The 25,130-nt window shown below is 47.5% G+C and overlaps 1 protein-coding gene across 1 annotated transcript in view; it reads left to right on the top strand.

Moving 5' to 3' along the window:
• The window catches only part of LOC146198445 (ADAMTS-like protein 4), a 61,788-nt gene that overhangs the window by 28,333 nt on the left and 8,325 nt on the right, over positions 1-25,130 (top strand). The window contains exons 3-14 of the mRNA XM_084593959.1: positions 6,208-6,416; positions 10,592-10,670; positions 11,369-11,471; positions 13,780-13,913; positions 15,840-16,035; positions 16,538-16,710; positions 17,581-17,773; positions 19,023-19,170; positions 20,365-20,614; positions 21,748-21,906; positions 22,728-22,877; positions 24,583-24,762. Coding sequence (XP_084450085.1) covers positions 6,208-6,416; positions 10,592-10,670; positions 11,369-11,471; positions 13,780-13,913; positions 15,840-16,035; positions 16,538-16,710; positions 17,581-17,773; positions 19,023-19,170; positions 20,365-20,614; positions 21,748-21,906; positions 22,728-22,877; positions 24,583-24,762 — 1,974 coding nt within the window. The remainder of the gene's footprint in view (positions 1-6,207; positions 6,417-10,591; positions 10,671-11,368; positions 11,472-13,779; positions 13,914-15,839; positions 16,036-16,537; positions 16,711-17,580; positions 17,774-19,022; positions 19,171-20,364; positions 20,615-21,747; positions 21,907-22,727; positions 22,878-24,582; positions 24,763-25,130) is intronic.

The following is a 25,130-nucleotide window of genomic DNA, read 5'->3' as shown; positions in this document are numbered from 1 at the left end:
GACTGTACAGCCGCTAGCCTTTTACCTCAGTTTTTAGAGCACCTTGTGCGACATGCGGAGGTCGGGGGGGTCGGATCTCACTGGTGGCTTGTGGTTGTCTTTTCTTCTTCATGCTCAGTAATTCCCTTCCACCTAGAAATTTCACTCAACTGTCATTTCCCTGCCTGTCTGTATCCACTTAAACTACACTGATACCGTTTTCTTTCTTTTTTTTTTTCATCACTGCGTCCATTTTATATATCAGCCTCCGAACTATTCAAAAGTTGTTAACGAGCAATCTATATCCACATGCGCAGTTAGTGAACGTTAGAAGAAACAATCTTTGCGAGTAGCGATATTAATGAAACGCATAAATTTCTGCGCAATTTCGTTGCCCCTTGAGGCGGGGACGAACTCTTGTACGAGCTTCAAAAGCTTCTTTGTCGTCACGCATGCTTTGCACGCATGACAAAACGTGAATCGTTGTGGATTCTCTAAAAACTTTTTATCTGAACTTGTGTCTGCATTCTTAATTCTCATTTTTAGAGAGCCAGCAATAGCAAAGACAGAACTTTTTTTTTTTTTTTCGCAACTGTCACCTTTGCAAAAATTCATGTGAGTCATTATTACGCAGAATTTCAGCACTTTATTACGAACGAAGAAGACATTTTCATTGCTTAAACGGAAATTAATAACACTGTCACGACATATGGTTCTCTAATAGAGGAGTTCAGCGGTCCGAGAAATACCTGCCCGACGAAATCTGCCCCAACTCGCTTTTAAAACGTAGTTAACGTAGTTACTTGGGGTTTAGTGAAGACAACACTCATTTGCTTAACAAGGCAACGCGCGGATTGATCAGAGAAAAAAAAAAAAAGAATGGTAAAACTCAGCTCACAAGCGTAGTGCACTAATCAGCAAGTACTGGTGGGTAAAGGTGGCCAAAAGGTCTCGAGCGGCAGTCCGATCGTGACATTTCTCAAGCGTATATCTGGTACGTCGCATCTTGAACCTGTTTTATCTTCCCTGTGCTCACGTACATATCTAGCCTTATTTGGCGACCTTCGTTTCAATCGCGTACCCGGCATTGTTCACAGACTCCATGCCTAAACGCCGTCGTCCCTGCGACGATGCACTTTCATTATCCTGTACAGCATTCGTGGCAAACTGATTTTTAAACATATCGGCGGACTGACCACTACAACATGGCAAACACGTAGGCCGCGGGCGCTGTTTCTAGCTATAGCTATTTGTAGCTATTTGTAGCTGTAAATAGTTTCGCCGGTGTGTCGCGTCATGTAAAACACACGACTACGCGCTGTTTCACCCGTGCTTTTACAGGACTGTCCGCCGATCCTCCTCTCCAGTTCATTCAACCACCCTACTAGCCATCTCCTCTGCCTCCGTCAGGCTGAGGCTGGTTCGGCGCATGCGCTTATCGCCATAATCGCGATGCCAGCACCACGCCGCCAAGGCGAGATGATGGCGGGTGGGCGTTACTTTAGGGAGTATTAGAATATGGGGATCCAACCGATTGGGGGAACAGTGTAATAGCGAGGCGACAATGCGCGCTCGCGGAATGCTGCGATGAATGGGTGAGGGATGGAGTAATTATTCTGAACATGCGCTCTCGCGCTCAGCTATTACTTTATTCCCTAACCGATAGTCTCCCTATTCTAAGTTTTTATAATGGCAGTAATTAGACTATTACAGTTTTTCAGTGTCAAGACAACATAGCCCAAAACCCCTTACCCAGTTGCATCGCAGAGAGCTAATGAACTCTTGCTTTATAAGGTGCTCTATGATGTCAGTGCGTCGAATCGGAAGAAAAGCAAAGCTGCACTATACACCACAGCAACGGGAGCACGTTCGCGGGCTTGTGAGAACAAGCAAGCTGTGCGGGGCACGCCGATAGTGAAGCTAACGGATTCCCACAGAGTCGCAACGTGGTGGCCCAGCGCCGTCCAGGAGTGAGACCACACATTTCTTGCTGCTTGACATTGTCACGCGTTTGGATACGCCATCTCACGTTTCTCGCCATCAGAGGATTGGGAAAGGAGGAATGCTCAGAAGCAGTCCACAGTGGCTTGACAAACGTCGCGCGGCTGCGGCGATAGCGCGCAAAGACGTCATCTTCACGGTCCCGCACAATTTCTGGCTCTTGGAGGCCACATTTCTGGGCCTACACATGTCGGCCGCCTCCCGTCACGGACGGGCGGGCAGATGTGGCAGGCCTAAAGCACACAGCGTGTAATTACCGCACGCCGCACCTCGATTGTCGTCTCTTTCGCCGTCTCGTGTTTATCTCTCATCCTTCACGTCCCTGTAGTGTCTTTTTCCCTCTGTCTGGTACGTCGGGTATTGGCATGCGTCCGTGAAGGCAGCGGAAGTGCTGGAAGGCGAGTGCAAGGGTTCACGTAAGCGACGCTCATTGCCTGCGCTTGTTCCTCAATCAAAGTGGAAGAAGGTCAGCGGACGTTCTCAATCGGATGAGTGAAGTACGGTGGAGGTCTCTTTATGGAAGCTACAGCCGCTCACCGAAGCTCTCATCCTAAGGAATGGTCCTCAACTTTACACCATATCATCTACACTCAGTACGCGTTGGCTGCAGGTTGAAGAGGAGAAAACTTATAGAGAAATAAAAATAATATAGAAAATGAATTGGGGTATATATGTTCAGAAGGCTGACGGAATTATCTTCTACTATGCTTTGCAAAGCCAAAGCCGTCAGATCTGTTAGTGCTGGCAAAAATTGTGATTTTACAGGGAAGACTAGCACGTATGACGTCTTTCTTATCAACGTTCCAAAGACAGCTGCCCCCGGCAGATGGCTGTTGACAACGCCCTTTGAAATTCGCTCTGAAGTATTCAAGCCTCTGTAGCATACGACACATTAATGACAACTGCAATCACCACTCGAGCCATTTTGATTTTTTCGTTCTTTCGAGTACCTCAAGGGCACTTCAAGGCCAGAAAAAAAGAAAAAGAAAACCTTATAAAGCATCATAACGTTGTTCGTACCGCTGAGTAACCGCTGACCATAGTGGAGAGAAGGATTCACGGATCCCTCTTGCTCTTCACAACAGACTCCACACAAACTCTCGCACACCGGGAAGAGCCTTAAAAGGGGTAGCGCCAAAAACACCAAGACAGGATGAAGACGGATCACGTCCTGCGCAAAGCGGCTGCCTCTCTCCTCCCCAGCGCGCCGCCGCCCGTGGCGTGTGGCTCTCGGGCGGAACGATGAAGAGCTCAGCTTTCTCGTCGCTCTGTCAACGATGCGCCTTGTAATTCAAGCGCGGCTCGTGAGGCCGCCCTCTCAAGATCAGACTCTTTAACCTTGTTATTTCGTGTGCTTCTTTCTTCTCTCTGAAGCCTTTCCGTTTTTCCTCCTTCGTGGCGCACTCATTCGCCGCGATCGGGTGCTCTCTCTCGCTGTGGTCAAGTTCGAGCTAGTTTCTTTCGCCACAAGGCCGTTCCCTGTGCTCGTGCTCCAGCGGTGGCAGCTGAGAAGTCGCCGATTTCCGCATGTCTTCATGGTGAATGGGCCAGCGGTCTTTCGGCGCGTAGCGACCACCACCCAGAGACAGAGCGATGCATGCTCGAGAACAGAAAATGGGCTTTCGCGGCTTGCGGAAGTTCATGTCGCAAGCCGTCCAGGCATGACAGTAACGACGCATGGCAAAAATAATATACCTGTCACCGAAACAAATGAAGTAGTTTGACCGGCCCAGTCTGCTGCAGCATATTATTCTACTCGAGGAGGTTTTTGCACTTTATGACGAATGGCCATGCCCTCAAAACGCCGGCTTGTATGCAGCAGACATAGGTTGGAGTTGGAGTTTCTTTCTTTCTACAAGAAAGGGGAAGCCAAGGCAAAAGGCGACAACCCTGACTGGGTCTTGGCTCCCAAAACGTGGCGTGGATACACGCTGTTGGACCGGTAGCGAGCCTGTTATGCATCGATGTTTAGGCACATTACTTGGGAAAGTGGCCGCTAATTTCGACAGTACCAATGTGAAAAACTTCACGCAGTTTTACGGATTTGCCGCTAAGATTGCGTGTGCAAGCTGCGGTTGTACGCGAAACAGTAAGTTGCCCGATTCATCGCTGCATGGTCATATTCACGGTGTATATAGATCATTAACGACACCTGGACCGACAAAAAAAAAAAAAAAAAAAAAGGAGTGAGCCAGAAGCTAATCATGTAGTTGGGAGTAACACTTACCAGCCTGAACCTTGCGTGCGAAAATAGATCCAGAGCCCCTGTCCCTGGAGGAGTGCGTATGGATGCGCACATGGAATTTGGATTCAAGGAGTTTCTTCACTCGGAAGATAGGGATTTGTGAAAAACGTGCGCCTTATACATAACGATGATGTCACGTCTCCATGGCCTCTCTAAGTTGCTCACTGCGCAGCTGCCACCCTTATATCAACCAATCGATATCCGCACTTACGAAGACTTCTGTGCGTGCAGACAGGCCAATGGGCGATTGCCATTTGAGCGATCATAGTCAATGCGTGGGCCACTTGATCGAAGCCGATGCACACAGGCGTGGTCAAAGTTGTGGCTCCGCACCCCCAACCATCTCTCTTTTTCTCTCTGCCAGAGGCGGCGAAGCTTTTCTTTTCTATAAAACTTCGTTAAAGCTTTTCTATTTTATTTCGTTCTTTTGGACTAGAAATGGCGAAGGGTGCTAGGCTCGATTCTCGGGGGCGAATCTACAGTCGCGGGCACACACATGGAGCGGTAAGTCTACGTCAACCACAGCAGCAGCAGCAGCAGCAGCAGCAGCAGCAGCAGCAGCAGCCGGTGCCGCGTCGGCGTCGGCGCACGTTGTGCATTATGTATACAGAGACACGGGCACAAAGGCCTTTGCCCGCGAGAGCGATGCCCGTTTGCATACGCGAGGAGACGGGCAGTTCCTCTGCAAACGTTGCGCCCATGCGGCACGCGCCGCCGGCAAGAAAGTAGGGGACAGGGTGAGAAGAAGAGTGAGGGCAGTACTCGGAACACGCCACCATCCGTCGCAGCAGCAGTCACAGCGGCGGCGGCGGCGGCGGCGGCGGCGGCGGCGGCGGCGAAAGGGTCGGCGCTCACGCGAGCCGCTCGCATTATACTAGCGTCGTGCCCCCGTAGCGGAACTCGGGTATAGCGGATTACGTGCGGCGTACGCTCTTGCCGAAAGTCTCCGCAACTAATCGCCAAGCGCGTCCATCGCGAATTTCACGGGTTGTAGTGTAATTGTAAACTTTGTTAATTTTCATGTGGTTGTTTCTTGATTTCGTGCGCGCACATCGCAAGAGGATTTAGTCAATTAACGCACATATGTGCCCGAGCGGTACCTCTGAAGAGAATACAGTTATAATTCAATGTGGGGGCGTGGTGAAATAACGTCTACATGCGCGCCCAAATTACTGATTGTACGAAGTATTGAAACCGTGGAATTTAGCGAACGTGGTGGATAAAAACGCGAAAATAAACTACGCTGGTGGCAGTACTTTATACTGTAAGTGCTTTTATTCTTCGTTTATCGATACCGTAGGTACATTGGAACGCGTGAATGGGATTCACATGAGAGGTTAGGCAACTACGACCTGTTGCCGTAGATGCTTAGGACGCTGAGTTGCTTTCAATTATGTAAAAGGAGAATATATCACTGAATCCCTCACTGATCTGCTATCTGGAAGAAATAAGCAGCGTCTTTATCTAAATGCCTCGAAAGTTTCTGTGTGGAGGTCACTGCATCATTATGTTGCGCTGTCTAGACTGAGGCCGTCAACCGAAGATCAAAAAAGAACAAGATGTAGAGAATTTATGAGCACAAAGCACAGGCAGGACAGCTTGAGATGGCTAGCTGTTCCCAGGCACGTTGGACAAAATAAAAAGAAAAAAAAAACAAAAGAATGAGGTGCATGAAGATGCATCCTGTTTTAAAAAGTTTTTTTTTTTTTTTTTTTAGTGGTAGATAATCAGCTATTTTCTTTTAACGCCTTTTTTTTTTTTTTTTTTTTTTGCACACATGACGATCTTTTGGGGGGCTCTGCGGCTATATCTGTAGCCGAAGAGTACGTTGTGCCGCTTTCTATGCGTATATCTGCATGGTTCTTTCTTAAGCAAAGCGTCAGTTTTAGAAGAAAATGATGATCTAGACTCTTTCTTGAACGCTCCGATTCCATTCTACCATTTTTTCTTGCCTTCATTTGGACGGGTGTCCGTCCCAACAGGATGCAGCAGCACCGAGGTCTTCAGAATTGCGTCGGCGCAGCATCAGCGCCCCAGGCGACGGCGGCTCGCAGTCTTCGCCTACGGCAGAAGCTGGAGGAGCTTCCCCCAGTCGCAGCTGGACCAGCTGGAGCCCCTGGTCCTCGTGCTCGAGGTCGTGCGGCAGAGGCCTTGCCTACCAGACACGGCGTTGCCTCGGAAGACCTCCGCGGTGAGTGAACTGCTCGTTCCCTCGCAAGGATATCCTCCGGTTCCACAGTACAGGTTACACTGGTTAACACTGGGTAACACGGGTTTCGGTTTTTTCTTTTTCTTTAGACGAGAAACTTTTCACTTTTGAGATATTTCTATTGTAGGGAAGTACCATTGCATCAACACCAGATATGACATTACATGCTGAATATACCGTATGACATCTGTGAGCTTCTCAGTCTTCAGAGCTCGTTTCAAGATGGCCCTACTGAGCACTGCTTCGTAGTTCTGTGTTTGAAACTGTTTATATTTATAGTGTTAACTCTTGGTACAAGTTCAGTTTAAGAAATGAAAGAAATGATGAATGAGGGCACTGCGTATTTAAGACAATCAGGACTAAGAATTCATATCGTGAAGATACGCTACGCGAAAACTGGAAATATCAGACATCCGTTTTTCCTACTACGCAGATTTTTACAACTTATTCTGCATTTAACATTGGCGACGCACGAATACTGACGTGTATCCGAACAACGCGAGTACTCACGACTTCTGAGTTCGCGAACAGCAGCTTTGAGCCTTTCCTTCATGCGAAATCGAATCCCGGCCGCAGCGACCACTTTTCGGTGAAGGCGAAAATTAAGCGCCCGTGTGCTGTGCGAAGTCAGTGCACGTTAATGAACTCCGGGTGGATAAAAATTTCGGAGTCCTCCACTACGGCGTCTCTCATAGCCTTAGGCGCTTTTGGACGTTAAACCTTATAAATCAAACTGAACAGCATGACGCAAATGAATCCATTGGTCGAGCGCACTTGAATTCGTTGAATTTCTTCGCACTCATATAGTGATTCCATTATATATATATATATATATATATATATATATATATATATATATATATATATATATATATATATATATATATATATATATATATATATATATATATATATATATATATATATATATATATATATATATATATATAGATGATCCTGAGAATATGGGATGCTTGCTTTTTGAGCGATGAGGATGACAGCTCTGAAAATGTAACTAATTATTTTTGTCGGTCCATGGGTTTTCTGTATACGCTTGTAGTGAACGAACCTTCGTGCACCGTATATTCAACGTCCAGAAAGTTAATTTTTCGGGGATTATAAGTGTGTGAAGGACATGCTATTGTGGAAGATGTTGAAGTCCTTAATAAAATCCAGGAGTGATTGTTCTGTGTCACTTGAAGTTAAGAAGATGTCTCCAAGTAGTGTTTGCATGAGTTGAGCTTAATAGCGCAAGTAAGTTAAACTTCAAATTCAGTTCTATGCATGAAAATGTTAACATTTTATGGAGCCATTTTTGTACCCATGGCGGTGCCGTTCTCGTGTTCTAGTGTGTTCTAGTACCAGTTTGGCCAATACCTCTATAACTTCCGGGGTGGGGGGTTCGTTCTTTCTATGCTGTTTATAAGTTTCAATCAGATAATTCATTCTGCCATAATGTGGAATATTTGCATAAAGATTGACTACATCTTTAGTTACAACAAAACTTACTATGGAAGCTTTAGACTTGCGATTTCACGAAGGTGGTGGTTTGTGTCACGGTGAATGTGTTGTAGGTTTGTGTCCAATTAATGTGTCAATGTAACTGCATATCGGTTCTGTGATTGTGCCGATACCGGATTCTGCAGGGCAGCCATGGTTACCCATTTGTGAATTTTCGAAAGTATGCTGAATCGACCTGGAGACGGGCATGAAGCGGTCACGGCTTTGCATAGCCATAGGAAGATATCCATTTCCTCTTTTTCGGCGATCTGCCCGCTTAATCGGACCTTCTTGTTTTGAATATATATACACGATGGGAATATTAGGCATGCGCTTTCTTGAGGTGCAGAGCACGTTGTAACTCCGAAGTTTCTCGCTAAGTGCGCGCAACTATTCTCTGCTCATTACTCGTCGCTTGTGATTCGCCTTACTCAAGGCCGCGCAGAATGGAGTCAGCGCGTGATTGTGAATGTAAAGGAGTGAACAGTGCGGCGCCGACTTCGTTCCCCTGACTTCCGCCATTTGTGTCGCTCTTTGCGAGGAACACGTTTAGCTACGGGGCAGCCCCTTACAATCTCCACATGCCCCGTGGCGTCAGAAAACTACTCCTAACCGCATCACTAACGTCTAGAAAAGCGGCCGGCGTTTACGGGGGTGCGCCGAGTGAAAAGAACGGCCGGTTCCGCACGATCGCAGCCAGGCTAGCGGGTCGAGTGTGTCCAAAGGGTTGCCCCCTATGGCGGCTGCTCGTAGAACGCGGTTCACGGGCATCCTTCTTCATCAAGGGGCGCGCCCGATGCCTCGCTTCCTTCCCGCCGCCCCCTCCGGCTTGCAGGGACTCGAGTGTCGACGACCCGCACGCATAGGTTGGAAAGCCGCGAGTCACGGCCTCGATTCCACGCCGCCGGCCCGCGGGCAATTAGGGCCCGTGACTGGTGTACGTGCGGGGTGCTCCTGAGTGCTGCAGATGGAAGCAGGCGTTTGTAGCGGATTCGGCACCGCTTCGCTCACAGCCGTGCCAAAGCAGCTGTCGCATTTTGGCGGCTTCTTGCAGCGAGGGCTCTCTATATAATAACTGATTCATAGGAAGGGAAAGGCGCAGTATCTGTCACACTTTCTCCGTGGACACCTGCACCGCGCCGTAAGGGAAGGGAGGAAGGTGGAAGTAAAAGCGGAAAGAGAGAAAGGGGAGCCGTAGTGGAGGGCTACGGAGTAATTTCAACCACCTGGGGATCTTTAACGTGCGCTGACATCGCACAGCACACTGACGCCACTTCGTTTCGCCTCCATCGAAACGCAGCCGCCGGGGTCGGGTTCGAACCCGGGAACTCCGGCACAGTAGTCGGGCGTCTTACCACTGCACCACCCCGGCGGGGTGAGGGCTCTTTCTCAGCGACTTTCATCGGCCGAGTTCCACCCGATTCACCTCGGACGTGCTCACCACGCATGACCATGCACTCTATACGCAGCCTTGAAAGTGAGACGAGCCTGTCAGGATTCGAACTTGCAATCTTCTGGCACGTAGTCGGAGGAGTTATGCATGGCGCCGCAGACCCAGACTAAAGTCTGTGTTGCACCACATAGTACGTTCATGCTATGCTGCATAATGCGGAAAACTAAGAAATGGCGCTACCGCCTGAAGGCGCCGGTGACGTTTCGCAGCTAACAGCACCATTGCTTTGCAGAAGCCGAAGAGACAGGGATGCACAAACGCCGTATTTACAAACATAGAAGGCACTCGCAAAGCCGCAGGCGACCGGGGATATCAAGGGCGCGTCGCCTGTTAAGGTATGCCGCTTGAGAACTGCCTTCTATGCAGAAATGTCTAGCCAGTCTGGTATGAACAGTTTACGAGGTAGAGTCGAGGAAGGCAGATAGAGCAAATAGTTGCCGATTCATCTGTTCCGACATAAGAGTGAAATTTCGTCCCATCATCGGTTTCCTGATTCATTCCCTACTTATAGTAAGTAGTGCATAGGCGCGAAGCCTACTAGGTGTGAGAAAAAAAAAATTTTACTTGCTCGACGTCATGGCGCGAAGCTGGCAAGACAGAGAGACAAAAACACTCAGCAGTGTATTTTTGTCTCTCTCATTGTGGAAAGTGTCCTAGCCTTTTAAGCATGAAATACTTTTACCCCCGTATCGGCGCACACCGCCCCGGCGAGAACACGGCGCCGAACCGGAGAACGTGTACAGGCGAAGCTGAAAACATGCAGGCAAACCGAGAAGAGAACAAAAGTAGACGAAGTTTCGTATTGCGCAACGACACCTACATGTTGCGCTGCCGCTGGAACAGCGCAACCATCACTCCGCGTTGGTTTTGTCGCACGTGAAAGGGCGCAAAGTTATCTCATTTCTCGGCGGAAACAGCGTCAATGCGAAGGCGAACGTAGATGAACTTTTACAAAACTTAAAAGGCGCGATACTCTCTCAGTTCTCAGCGGGTACCTCTTGAGGAGCCCCCGAGGTGTCATGAGGAGACATGTGCCGAAGCAAAAATGAGACGCCCTTGAGCGCGGTACGTTTTTTTCACCAATCTCTTTCACGATCATCATCACTACTCTCGACGGCATTTGCAAGGATTTTTACGCAGTGAATTAAATAGCGCCTCCTACTTGTTCACGTTGCTCGGTTCCTCTATTGTTATCTACTTGCAGGCATCGGCGGGTACGCAACAGCAAGAAGGCCGGTCGCTGCCGTGGTCCTGCTAAGCGTTATCGCGTCTGCGGGGTTGAGGTACGTTCAACGATTGTAGGTTTATCATTTATCTGGAGATAATGCATTCGAAAGCTTGCATGAGGCGATAGCTTGCCTAGTTTCAGCATAAAAGGCATAAGACAATAATTTAGAAGCATACCTAGAGTTCGCTGTAAAATAAGATGGTGCCACCCCCCCCCCCCCCTCCCTCCTTGTCGTTTGGCAAATGTCGATAGTTGTCAAAATTATACAGCCCAAGGAGATAGACTGCACTCCCTGTAAAAGGTCCCTAAAAGCTTTTTCGGAATACCTAAGCTCGGAAAGCATGAGGGTTCCTCGTCCCTCGCGAGACTGCGAACGCTGGAGAGGCTCAACGAGCCTCATTGCAGGGACCGAAGGGAACCCGCTGGGCTGTATATACAAAGACGGTACCTTCAAGCCTAAATGTCTGCATATATACGTAACTGAGATGCCTATGCCCTTAATTTTTCGCTTTACAAAAGGACGGCAAATGCAATAATAGAGCCATAAAGCAAGCAAAGATCCAGAAGTATCGGAACATTAGATCCCGTACCTACTGATACCGTTATCCCATCTGCTTGTTCTTATAAAGTGTGTCTTCACTTTCTCGTGTTAAAGTTTTATGATATTACGGCGTGTTTTTTTTGTTTTTTTTTTTATAACATGATTGTGATAAATTTCTTCTGCCCGGCCGGTATTATTCCTCTCCTTTGCAGCCGTGCAGCTCTAACGAAACCGACCCGAGACAAGAGCAGTGCTCTGCCTTCGACAACATGAGTTTCGGAGGCAAGAAGTACGCGTGGAAAATGTTCCTCAGGGGTGAGTCCACTCTACTGGTTTCCCCACGAGAGGCTTTTGTGAAAACTTGACCTTGCACTTGGCAGCTTTAAATTTAAGTTTGACGCCAGTGCTTATGGTAGTATGTTATGTTAATTGCTCTGGTGTTGATAGGGGTTTCGTAAGCTCAGCGACATTCTGTGAGCAGAGCTAATCTCACACCCTCCCCTTATTGGGACTCTTTCTTCTCCTTTATTCGACCTCACAAGCAAATATGCATAGCATTGAGCAACTGCTGAAGGGCACGATGATCTGCACAGAAAATACGAGAATAACGCGAGATCAGGCACACCAGCTAGGAACACGAACGTGTTACAGAGAGTGGTGCATAAGTCTGAGACCCTCTTATTCACTCGCATATATTCGCGCAGCCTCGTCAAGTAAGCGCAACGTTCATGCACTGTCGTCAAATACCCTAGTAGTCACCACTTGAGCGCGTGTCGTCGTTGTCAGCAAAGGAATCCTCCCAGCACGGAAGTACGCGGTTCGCGGTCGCCAGAGTGTCAGAAGCACTCGAGCAGAGCACGACGGAAGGACAATGAAGGCGCAGCGGAGGCAGCTGCAAGGAAGGCAGCATGGCCTTGCGCGCGGTCTCGTAACCTCGCCTTGAGGGGTGCGCGTTCGGAGAATCATAAATTGCGTTCGTCTTTTGCTCATTTATACGCTGCCTGGCGTCCTCTATCGGTCAGAAGGGGGTGCGAGCACTGGTGCCGGTCGACGACTCGCTCTTATCAGCATGAGAGCGGCGGGTCGTGAGCCATCTTGGCAGCGCGCCACTGTGTTTCGGCTCTCTGCGCGGGGGATTGGTTCGTGTTCTTGTGTGTGTGTGTGTGTGTGTGTGTGTGTGTGTGTGTGTGTGTGTGTGTGTGTGTGTGTGTGTGTGTGTGTGTGTGTGTGTGTGTGTGTGTGTGTGTGTGTGTGTGTGTGTGTGTGTGTGTGTGTGTGTGTGTGTGTGTGTGTGTGTGTGTGTGTGTGTGTGTGTGTGTGTGTGTGTGTGTGTGTGTGTGTGTGTGTGTGTGTGTGTGTGTGTGTGTGTGTGTGTGTGTGTGTGTGTGTGTGTGTGTGTGTGTGTGTGTATGTGTGTGTCTGTGGCTCAGACGTGGATGCCGCGTTCGTGCGCTCAACCACTCAAGAATGATTCATCTGAGCCGTTGAGGATGCCCTCTTACAACATGGGCAGCAAACTAGAGCCAATAGTGCCAGTAGACTATCCCCCTTTTCGTCATGCACGTGTGAGTGAAATGGGCAGTGGAAAGCGCTGACCACGCTGAAATGAGGTGCCCCTGGTGCCATTCCAAACACGTAGTCCATTCAAGGAGGGGTATCAGTTGCGCGTAAAATGTGTTAGCCAACCGAACGATCGCAGCCCCTTCTCCACTGCAAATTGAAGGCCTGTGAACTTAATCCTCTCAAAACAAAAGGAAACGAAAAGCTCCGGTGCCGCTGAATGGTCACGGCAATCGAGCCGTCTACGAGAATCTGGCCTTGCTGTCACTTTCAATATTGCGAGCTCAGACCCAATAAAGGGTAGGATGCGAAATTTAATCTGTTCTTTCGCTCGTTATTCCTAACAAAGTCCCATCGAAAGTGTTTGCACGATATGTATTACGTCAAGAATTTTTGTGGCCGCTGCTTATTTGATGAAAACGGAACTAATGCCAGAATATATCGATTATTGGCTATTTCTGTTGAAGATCGCTAAAGCAAACGAGATTTAATAATGGTGCGCATTCAAGCCTCGCAGCCGCAGTAAATCAACCTTTAAGTAAATTACAAATGACCCTTGCACCCTGTGGCTCAACCCGAACGACACCAACAACACTTAACTCACAGACGAACCAGACATATGGGTCAGCTCTCACATGCCCGTCGCGAATGGAACCAACATCACTCCGCGTGATAAATTTGCATGTTTCTCCGCTTGCGTGCCTCTCCACTCAGAAGATGCCTTGATACGCGGTCCGCGGCCCATCGCTTCGTTGTTTACGGACACGTCACTCTGCGCGAACCGGGCCACGACAGAGCAGCCCGCATAGCGTACAAGGGCACACGGCGCGCCATTCGGCCAACTAGCTGAGACGATGCGCAGCGCGCTCAAGCTGGTCCCGCTGAGAGCACGCGCCCGTCCGGCCATAGTCGGCGCGTGCCAAGACAAGCGAGTCCATTAACTACGCACGAACGCGAGCAGCGCCCAACAAGCGCGCGCTGTTGTGCCAACTCAAGCTGAGGGAGTGTCGCGTACGCCAGTGAGAGACGAACAATGTCGTTGCTAACTCGGTTTTGCTCGCAGCTCCGGCCGACTGCCAGCTACATTGTCAGCCGGTGGGGCATCGCTTCTACGCCACCCTGGCCAAGCTGGTTAGAGACGGCACCCCTTGTTCGAGGGACTTGGACGACCGCGTCTGCATCACTGGCAGCTGCCTGGTGAGTGAGGCTTCCACCGATGCTGCGTGGTTCACAATCTTGACGTTGGAGGTCGCGTCCGTCCTTCTTCCCTCATTATCCCTTTCCTCCCTTTCCCCTCTTGGAAGCAGCCACTGGAATGCATCTTCCGGCAGCCACTTTGAAGCATTCGTCTTCGGTTTCAGTGATTTCGCGGCGTTGAACAACACTCCATACGTCAAGCGATGCGCGTGTCGCGTCACGAAGGGCCATCTGCTCTCGCGGGCGCGTGTATGGAGTTAATTTGAAAAACGCGAGGTTGCCAATAAGCGTGACGCTGGGCGGGTATAGGTATAATAGGGGACGGTGCCAAGACTCGTTACGAGCAATTATGCCCTAATTACCCAAACCTCCTTCTTCGTCGCAGTGAATGCAAGGCTTTAAAAGCGCGGTGCGTCATTCAAGGCTGCGAGCCTGGGCTGTCGTTTTTGTGTGCGAACCGTATCCGAGCTGAAAAGCATTGCGCCACTCATTTCCGGATTAGCTTGTGACTTTATTTCAAATTGCGTCACGATTATTTCTCAATCATTTCACTGGCCCTCTTTCTATGGGTGAGACGGTTGTGGCGCCCCGAGCTGACGTCGACCAACTAACGTATCCTCTAGGCACCATGATCTAAGGCAGAGCATGCCAGTGGCCAAAAGGGGCGCGGAGAAGGAGTTTAGAAGAGAAGGTACTAAAAAATTTTGTGCATAGGTTTAATACGAAAACGTAGGCCTTTTTGACTCGGCTTATATCCAAGTCTTTCGTTACATCATATCCGAGGCTTCCGTGATATCTAAGACTTTCGTTATAGCTAAGTCTTCCGAGTCTTCCTTTATATATGAGCCCTTCGTTATATCGGGTACCTCGAAGCCTGCAGGACTACATTTCAAAAAAAAAAAAAAACGTTGTTGTCTTGTGATCCGAGGGCACCTGTTACGTACATATATTATGGTGAGGCTACCCAAAAAAAAAAAAAACATAAAACAGTGAAACATTTGCATACGTTCCCCGGAAGACACCCTAGCCACGGAAGTATTATCGTGTTCTTTGCTGTTGTTACTGACTGACGCGCTGGATTCAACTATGCCCAGGAAAGGAACTTGAGCTCGAACGCTTATGTGAAGGGGGTATGCCAAGTTAAGGGTAGCGCACAAAGCACACTGTATGTATGTATGTATGTATGTATGTATGTATGTATGTATGTATGTATGTATGTATGTATGTATGTATGTATGTATGTATGTATGTATGTATGTATGTATGTATGTATGTATGTATGTATGTATGTATGTATGTATGTATGTATGTATGTATGTATGTATGTATGTATGTATGTATGTATGTATGTATGTATGTATGTATGTATGTATGTATGTATGTATGTATGTATGTATGTATGTATGTATGTGTTAGAGGCGCCCCCTTTGAAACGTGGTGGTTGCAGGTGCCATCATGCTCGGTATTTTCTTTTGTATTTCTATAAACAATCTGTTACCTTTACGGTATTACATACAAATTTCCCACTCTGGTGAGCTACAATATTTTTTTACTTTTACCTTTGACCATTTCTTAACTTTTAACTTAGGTCCTTACTTTGTCGCCCCGCTTTTTATTCACCATTCTTCCAAGTGATTTTTGATGGTGTCCACCGCAAATTCATTCACATTACCCTTGTTATTTCTAAATCTTAATGCCTTAGGGAGAGTGTCTGTGCCTATGTCGGCTTCGGGGTGGATACTGCCACATTCTTATACATTATATTCAATTGTTTCTACTGATTTAGTAGACACTGCGCATGCGTCATCTTTGATTTATTTTGATGCTATCGCGCTTTAAAACACCCTGATCACTGCTTCAATGAGTAGGGAGTTGTCTCTTGAACAGTCATGGAACAATTCCTTCGTGGTTCGTCGCCTTCTGCAGGCCGTGGGGTGCGACGGCGTGGTGGGGTCGCGGCGTAGCGCCGACCTGTGCGGCGTATGCGGCGGCGACAACAGCACGTGCCACACCTTTTCGGGCCTGTTGACGCTGCGTAACTTGTCCAAGGACTACGAAGTGATCGCGGCCATACCCAGGGGCGCTGCCAGCTTGGTGGCAACGGCAGAGGGGAACCGCCTCGGTGAGAGTTCTCTCTCTTCTGCGAATATCAGCGCTAGTGATGCGAACCCCTAACCAGCGTTTAACCAGTGAGGGATATCAGAGGGTTCAAGATAAAGCATCACTTCGCTACGTCTGCATGATATCCATCAGCATTCCACGCACTCCCTCTCCGGCATCGGTTTTTGTAGCCGTTATCTTGAATAAAAGCGTAGTCAGAAACTGCCTCATAAGTACATGTGGTTGTACGAATTCCACAGGTCTGTAGCGAATGCAAAAGAAAGAGACTAATCCGGCAGTACTGAGAGCATACACTTTCCTGTCTTCCGAAGCTGCATTTTTGCCGTTAGTAGGTGCCTCTCGTCATATGCTCCTTTCTTGAAATCCCTGCTGACGAAAACCGAAGTTGATTGATTGATTGATTGATTGATTGATTGATTGATTGATTGATTGATTGATTGATTGATTGATTGATTGATTGATTGATTGATTGATTGATTGATTGATTGATCCGGTACGCGCAGCTGTTAGGGATGCCGAGAGCGGCCGCTTCATCCTGAACGGCAATACCAGCACTGGGGACCCTTCTGGGGTGTACTCGGGCGCCGGCACCCGCTTCCTCTACCGCATCCACAGGCACACCGGCTCCCAGACGTTGGAGGCCAGGGGACCCCTCTCCAGGGTCGTCCACCTTATGGTATGGACTACTATCCCTTAGCTGGCGCCCTGACGTCTCATTTGAAATATTTTTTTTTTAATATCTGACGTCTGACGTCTGATGTCACTGTGGCCTGATGTCTGCGCAGCATACCGATCTGCCATAAGCGTGCCACGTAAGACGCAAGGTTTAAACTTTAAACATGCGCATGGGCGTAGAAACGGCAGTGGCTTCATTTTGCAGCGTTTTTTTTTTTTTTTCTGGGTACACTTACAAGTACAGCCCGTTATTCGTTAGCCAGCCCCAAATTCTAGACTGAACTGCGTGTTAACTATTATTTCTGCCGTTACCTGGGATTGGCATACCAATGAAAAAAAAAATGAAGATATTCAACCAGAATGAATATTGTCGTGAACTGCGCATTAACATTTACACAAGCAGGCTTCAGGAAAATAATCAGGTTGCCGAGAAACAAAACATTTGTAAAATTTTCAAATATGGCTTGTCACACAGCATCATCGGCTTTTCACGCTTTGAGACACTGCTTCATCAGCTAGACGGAACTGTGAAGCAGCTTTCGGCTAATTCAAGCTGTGAATGCTGGCTTTTAGCGACTTACTGCCTGTGGCGTTACTGTCGTCTATTACAACCGACCAGAACTAGCGCGAGCTGTCATTCGGTGCAGTTTCAGGGTCTTCACTCATGTTGAGAATCTATTGCAAAGCACGAGATGACTGGCGTAACTGTTGCGGATCCGTTATAGTGTTCGTGCACTTCCTGAAGCAGAAATGGTCGTTGTAGCTTTTGAGCTATTGAACAGCGTCAGTCTTTAACAGAACGGACACTTGGTCTCAACGATGGCGTGGCTGCCCTCACTGACCACATGGCCGTGTGCCGGCATCCATGCAGCTGGTGTTCCGCAGCCCCAACCCGGGCGTGAAGTTCCGCTATAGTGTGAGCAGCCGCGTAGCCAACAAGGGCGCCGTGCCGCCAGCGGACGGGCCACCGCAGGGCGGCCAGTTCCTGCGCTCCCGCGCTGTCCTCGAGACGGGGCCCTACCGATGGCAAGTGGCGCTCGCTTGCAGCAAGACATGCGGAACAGGTAACCCCCGGCGAGCCACGCCCCATATGATTTGGCCTTTATGAGTAAAGAATGCGTTATAACAATTTGATGTATTTGTTGCGCAACAAATGAAATGAAGCAGCACTTTCTTTTCTTCTACTCTACTTATTTAAGTATAGGCATAGTTGAAGAAAAAAAAGCAAGGCTGCAAATAGGTAGTATCAATATCAGAAAACAGTCAACTGCGGCTTATTTTACTTTCCCTTTCATTCGACATTTGACAGGTGCTTAAGGCCTAACTTGTGTAGTGCAAGCATAGCCATATTATCATATAATCCAATTAGACAATATAAATGCAGTGTAATCATCCTGAAGTTTGACACCGCCTAAGCCTAATTTTAACCGCGGCTAAATGAAACCAATTTCCTTAGCTGGACGTAAAAATATATATTTAGCGAACGATTTTCAATCTTTTATTTTATTTCGAAACAGTTTGTTCCTCTGGTACTGATCGCTGTTGTTCTGTGACAAACCTTCGGGGAGCAGCGGGACCATTTTCTCATTGACAACAAGACCTCAAAATTGTTTACGTATCGAACCAGTGGTTAACCGAATTGTCCGGCTGGTGTCAAAGGCTTGAGTTGGACACGCTCTTCCTCGCTGTTCATAATTTCTATGATTGGCCGCTTGCTCCTTTCGTATAACGCAGCCTCCACGCTCACGCCACTCCGAATGAGTAGGAAATGAGTTCGTCAAATTCAAATAGCAGTGAAACAGAGGATTCTTATAAAATACAGGTCCAGGGCTTTATAATCTGACCAGCATGGGCCTTACAATCTGGTGCAAAGTACAGGATGCAACTTTATGATGAAATTGAGGAATAATACTTGACCTGTACAAGTGGGCCAAAAAGTATATATAGGTGCGTTATACATCTACGTGGCATTCGACTTCGGCGGTTCTTTTCAAAACCCTTCGCGAAATAACGTTATGGGCAACTTATCCGCCTTGTGAAAAACCTGCTCTGTTTTGTTTGCCAAAGAATCTGGACAATGTTATTTCGATAAATTCTCTGAAGTCGCAATGACGTGGCATGAGCCACAGAAGACGGTAACATATTCAAATATACTCAGAAAGAGGCCGCCAGGTCCTACCGAACGCCCCTTTGAATTCCTAAATTCACCCGACACTGAACCTAGTCTAGCGGAATTTTAGAAACTTGCTGTTTGTAACAAGCGGCAAAGTAGTGGCCTGGCAGTGTAGACTGGGAACGCAAAATATGCTGCAGGGATTCAGCAGATGGTGGCGAGTTGTGTGCTGGCCTCGAGCGGAGCACCGGTGCCTGAGGATCTCTGCTCGAACCTGGCACCGCCCAGGATGCCGCCGATTCCTCCACAGCCGGTGCCGTGCAACATGCAACCCTGCCCGGCCGACCGGTGAGCATGCCTTGTTTGCGTTAAGTCGTTCCCGCTTCGACATCCGTGCAGTATCACTTCAGGGTGCATTAACCATTTGCTTGCTGACCCCTGAGTGCGATCGCGAAGTGGCGCCAGAGGTAAGGTCTAAGAAGCTGTCACACAATCGAGCCACATATATTCTGGGCAACTGAGCGATATTCAGACGTCGTACTATGGCCGCAGTCCCGTTTATTACACCTATGCGGCAGCTCAACTTCAATAATCAGGAAACAAGCGGACAGCACGTCACTTCACCATTCACGTTTTGGTAAACTGCTCAAAATCAATATTTTTGATTGCCCATGAAAATAAACAATATTACACACTACCAATGCACCACTGCAGTGTGTCGAATTTGCCGTTTTACCAGGTGCAAACATGCCGATCACTCAAACATGCTGCACCACTCGAGCTAGCTAGGCAGGGCTAGTAAACCTCGTTCCAGACCAGCGAGCCATCCGAGTGGAGAGCTGTGCTGAAAGCTGGCTTAACTGCTTTGCGAGGCTTGATGCGGAGAAGACCGCTTACGTCTCCACCGTCTGGGGTGCACTTGATGACTGAGGCGTCGTGCTGCTGAGAAAAAGCTCACGGTCTTCATGAAGATGTCGTCGACAGAAACAAATTTAACTTGACCCGGGTAGTGTTATCAATGCCCATAACTATTCTGCAACATTTCTGTATAAAGTATTTTAGCATTCATGGCTGCTCTGTTCTGGTATTTTTATTCTGTCGCAAGTTCGCACATGATTTCTTTAGAATTTTCTTGTAAATTCTTATTATGTTCTTTATTTGTTCTATTTTATGTTTTTAAAAGCTTTGCAGGTTATACTGTTGTGATTTTTTAGTTCTGTCAGTTAACGATGGAAAGTGTTCTTTCCGCATTGCTCCAACCAATGTAGCGAAACCGGCTCCAATCAAGTTGCCTTTGAGCAGCTTGTGCAGTCTTGTTTATGGATATGAAATAAATCAGATGCGTCAAGCAATCACTCCGGATGGTCTGAATAATTAAAGCTCTCTACTATGGATTCCTCATGCTACCAGCTTAGTACTAGCTGACAGTAAAGATTTCATATTTTTCTTTCTTCCCCCTGTCTTTCTTCCTTCCCATTCTTTATTCTTCTCCCCTTTTCCTTCTCTTACCTTCAATTCGCCTTTCCTCTCTCTGCTCTCCAGTGCCCGCAGTGGCGGCACTGGAGACATGGACGGTCAACCACGTTGGCAGGTGACTTCTGACTGGTCCGCTTGTTCGGTCTCGTGTGGCGACGGCATCCAACGCCGCACCGTGGTCTGTGTCGGGCTCAGGGGCGGAGCCCTGCGAGACTCTGCGTGCCAACAGAGCACAAACTATGAGAAGCCACCTTCCGTGCGGCCCTGCAAGCTAGGGCCCTGTGCCACCACGTGGTACATCGGCCCCTGGGGAAAGGTAGGCACACAAATAAGGATGGCAGCACGAGTGTTCTGGCATCTAATTTGATGTTTCAGAAACGTGCACTTTCAATATACCGAATTCTGCTCGTAGTTTAGAAGAATATTTCATCACCGCAACGGCTGTGAGTGTGTCAGATAATGCAAATATTTTATGCCGATGACCATTTTAATTATTTAGTTGTCCTTCACTGCCTCAAGAGGCGTGGTGCCCCCGTTACTGTCAGGTTTTGTTAGTTGGCGCAGCTGATGATAAAAATGGATTAGCAAAGAAAGTATCGTCTGCTCCACAACACCCCTGGTTTGCATTGAAAGTGGAGCCCTGCTCATTTTGCTCAAAGGCAACTTACTAGGAAGTGGCTTTTGAAGCGTAGGACAACCCCGTTCACACCAAAAAGCATGACGGTCGCGAAAAACACTAATATTGTCATAATTCGATAAAGTGACATAGTATATACTTGTGAGGAACTACCACAACGTTAACGCACATGCAATTCTTATTAACTGATCATAAAAGTTCACAAGTTAGCTGTTTATGTCAACAGTTAAAATTTAGATAGTAGAAAGCATTCAGGGATACGCTGCAAGACAATTGACTTATATTAACTTCAGCGGGTGAGCGCTACTGGCAAAATGTCAAAGTAACGGTCGTTGCTAATTATCTCAGATTGTATTTATTTACTATTTACGCTGTTTCCCATACAGGTATTTTATCCGAGTAGGAAAAAAAACGCAAATCTGCGAAAAATAAAAGCTACTGATTGCAGGGTAGGAAAAAAAAGCTACGGATTGCAACAACTGCAACAACACGAGGTCAAGCACAACAAGCGCAATAATTTAGAACAATACACAAGCACAAAGAGATATCAGACGAAAGTTCACGAACGTATCAGAGGCGAATAAACACAAACTAAGGCCACGGGAATAAGGAACGAAGTGTTTTTAGCATCTCTGTGGTCGCAGGTAGCTTTGGTATAGTGAGTGACCTTTTGTGCCCTCAAGTATGAGAAAATTCTTGAAAGCAACGGAAGCAGTGATTATTGCCATTAACCATATCAAGACGTGGTGTTATACTTGCCCACACTGTATCGCTACTTCTTGTGCCAACCCACACCTTCCTTGTGCCCGCAGTGCAGCAGTGAGTGCGGCAAGGGTCTGCGCAAGAGGGAGGTCAGCTGCGGACCGGGACTCGACGAGTCGGCCTGCAAGGGGTCCAAGAAGCCCAGCACCGAAGAAGTGTGCGAGATGCCTCCATGCACGAGCACCTGGTTCTTCTCCGCCTGGTCTGAGGTGCGTAACTAAAGCCGTTTGTGACTCATAGCCATTATTAAGTATTAGTCATTATTAATTTAAATTTATTAATTAATAATTTATTTTTGTGCTGCAGGTGAACCTAGGGGTTGTTTCACGTGATTGTTTCGTTTTCTTCATGTTTGTTTTTTCTGGGCCTTGGAGTAAAGGGCTTAGGCATAGTTGTGAGTCAGCGCTTGTACTGTGGCTTTTTTTTATCTTGCCCTTTGTCTTCGTGTTCGCGCTGTTTTAAATTAATAATGAATAAGTACCAACTCGCCCAACAAAGTATCTTGATTAAGTATTAGCTCGCTCTGTCAAGGGCACCGAGACCATCGCGAGCTGCATGGCAATCTCAGAGCGCCCTATATGTTTGCGATGGTGTTATTGTCGGGGGATAATGTGTTATGATGTTTGAGAGAGGGAATGGTGCCTTTCTCTCTTCGATTTAGGCAACGTAACATCATTAAAGTTACTAAAAAAAAATGGACAATACATAGGTGACTGGTAGAGGAGGTGTTGTTGATTGATTGGAGTGGTAGGTTAGCATGATGGGAAGATTAGAGCCTCTCGCTGAGAGACCTTCCTCGGGCAGTGACGTAGCCTGATTTATTTTAATAATGATGGCACCAGCCACTGGGGGCAAGTTGTTCTGCTCCAGAATGTTTACGAATCTGCTCACGGTGCAGTCGTGGGAACCGCGGCGTGCGATATCGGTATTTAACACAGCGTGAATCATTGCAGATTAGGGCCTAAAGGCAGTAGCGACGCATTCAGTAAGTGTATGCGTTGCTCAGGAGGTTTCCGCCGTCTTTACGCAGTGTTCCGTCAAGTGTGTCCCTGGTGTCCAGAGGAGACGAGTGTTCTGCGTCCCCGGTCACAATGAATGCGACGTACTCGACAGGCCTTCATCCCAGCAGACATGTCTTGAGCTGTGCACAGGGTCCTGGTTCGTAGGCCCCTGGTCAAAGGTAAGCTTTGTACAGATCGGCACCAACCTTTGCAATTTTTCTTTTCCTTATGCTTGAAGCCGCCGACACGCGCTTCATCAGTTTGGGCATGACACGAGATTCGACTACAATTTACCTCTAATGATATCATCCGCTCGCAACTGCTTCCACAGTGTTCCGTATTGTCCCAGTTGTTTTGACGCTTTATCTCGATGGTTCCTGGCTGGCTTCAAATGGAGCGCGGCCGAGAGCGGCAGACATTCTGCTCTTCGGTGGTCGCCTAGCATTCTTGTTGCTACCACCATCGCCGAGTTCAATTCTTTGTGGGCACAAGTCAGCCCCGTAAAGAATTCGTTTGCCACGTCAAACTGCTCCTTTGTGGTTCGCGGTGTAGTTACCACCACGTGACAATAACTTAAAATGGAGGTCTCTCTGAGCATTTCTCGTGTTCCCCGCTCCACTTTAGTCTCACTTTTATTCCTCCATCACTATACTTGTCAAACGTCATCGTTTAAACTTGCTGCAGATTATGAGGACAGCAATCTTGCGGCTCTCCTGCGGTCTGTCTGTATTCCGCATGTCGTGAAATCAGACCATGAAAAGGTTTAAGCGAAAAGGAAGCGGAGAAGCAAACCGCTCCCTTATCTGATAATAAAGCATCTATGTTAACTGAACTTGAAGAAGATGGGGAAAGAATATAAATCCGCCTTTGAAACAAACACTTTCAGAATTGCTTACAAGTCACGCGGACTACCAATGACTTTTTCTACACACTGCTGCCTATACACTACAGCTGCCTTCCACGCCTCGCTTCGAATCAATTCTGCACATATTAAGCAAAAGAAAACGGTTTATGTACTTTCCACCCAATGTTTAACATTTAAATCAAACTCAAATATATACGTTCAGCTCAAAATGATGTTAGGTGTCTTTTTTTTAATGTTAAATTTAGATAGTAATTTAGTTCTTATTTTATTGTAAATTTAATTTTTATGTAGAAATAACAGGCAAAGGTTAGATTTTTATGAACTAAAATTGACATGTTGAGTTCTGATTTTTTCATCAAACTCTTACCAGGTCAGACCCTCTTCATTCGAGAAAAAAAAAAAGTAAAATAAAAGGGCCTGGCGTATTCCTCATCACGCTAAATAATTTTCTGGGCAGGTCAGGGAATGCAAATAAGTTGTGAACGAATTGTTTTTCTTGAAAAGTTCTTTGCGGTTAAACTGAACTGATAAAATTTTTTTTTTGCTCTGCGGCGACCATTGGCGCCTTTTGCCGAGTGTTTGGTTGAGCCTTATACTGGCTTAGTCTCTTTTAATTTTGTTTATTAAATTACTAACCATAGAAATAAACGGTTACTTCGAGAGGTTTTGCGTACTTTTTCCTCTTTGGCTGGTCGTGAAAACTGTGTAGCGGTTTCTTAAAACCTGCTGAAAGTGGTTTGGCGGATGTCCTGTCGGATATACAGTACTATAAGCGGTGTGCAGAAGTCTCGCGCAGTCAGAGTAATGTAGAGAGTAACTCATACACCACTGGAAATGATTTCAGATAAACGGATTATGTACGCAAGCAATCACGTCAGTCGACCAGTTAAGCATCTCCTATACCTCATATTGTAGGGCACCTCATACAGTAGTAAGGTGTCGTATGTGTGAGATCTGCGCTATCTTCTTACTGTGCTTCCTTTCACCACGCACGCGTTTTTCTACGCGTTTCACGGCAGTGTCTTCCCGGATGCGGCAACGGGACCCGCGAGCGGCAGGTGTTGTGCGTGGGCCAGCAGGGGGGACGCTGGACGACGGTGCTGCCCGAGGGACACTGCGGCCATGCCGAGAAGCCACTCGTCTCCGAGCCCTGCGACACGCCCTGCGCACCCGAGTGGCACACGTCCGCCTGGAGCCCCGTGAGTACACGCACCCTGGTCGCAATAAGCAGGGACGAAATAATAGCTCTGCATACACCAAAGCGATAAACAAAATTAAAAGATACGCACAGCAAATTTTCACACAGACGACTGCAGATTAACTTGAGTCGCATTGGCGCATTATCTGCATTTCCCTGTTCCACTCCCGTAATCACTCGATTACCACTAGAATGGTGCATGGCAGCTTTTTGTATTACGTAATTAGCTTTGTATGCGCAAAAATGAAAAAGGTTGTTTTCTCATTTCTAGCTGCTATGCCGGCCCCTTAGCTCGGACTGGATGGTTTGTAACTGGATGTCAGAGCATGGTGTTTTAAGCTGCGATTCTCTATCAGATAGAACACCCAG

The sequence above is a fragment of the Amblyomma maculatum genome, chromosome 2 (assembly GCF_055883805.1).
Source record: "Amblyomma maculatum isolate TAMU_Amacu chromosome 2, ASM5588380v1, whole genome shotgun sequence".
Classification (NCBI taxonomy): domain Eukaryota; kingdom Metazoa; phylum Arthropoda; class Arachnida; order Ixodida; family Ixodidae; genus Amblyomma; species Amblyomma maculatum.
Note: the sequence above shows the minus strand (reverse complement) of the source record. Positions and strands in the feature narration are given on the sequence as shown.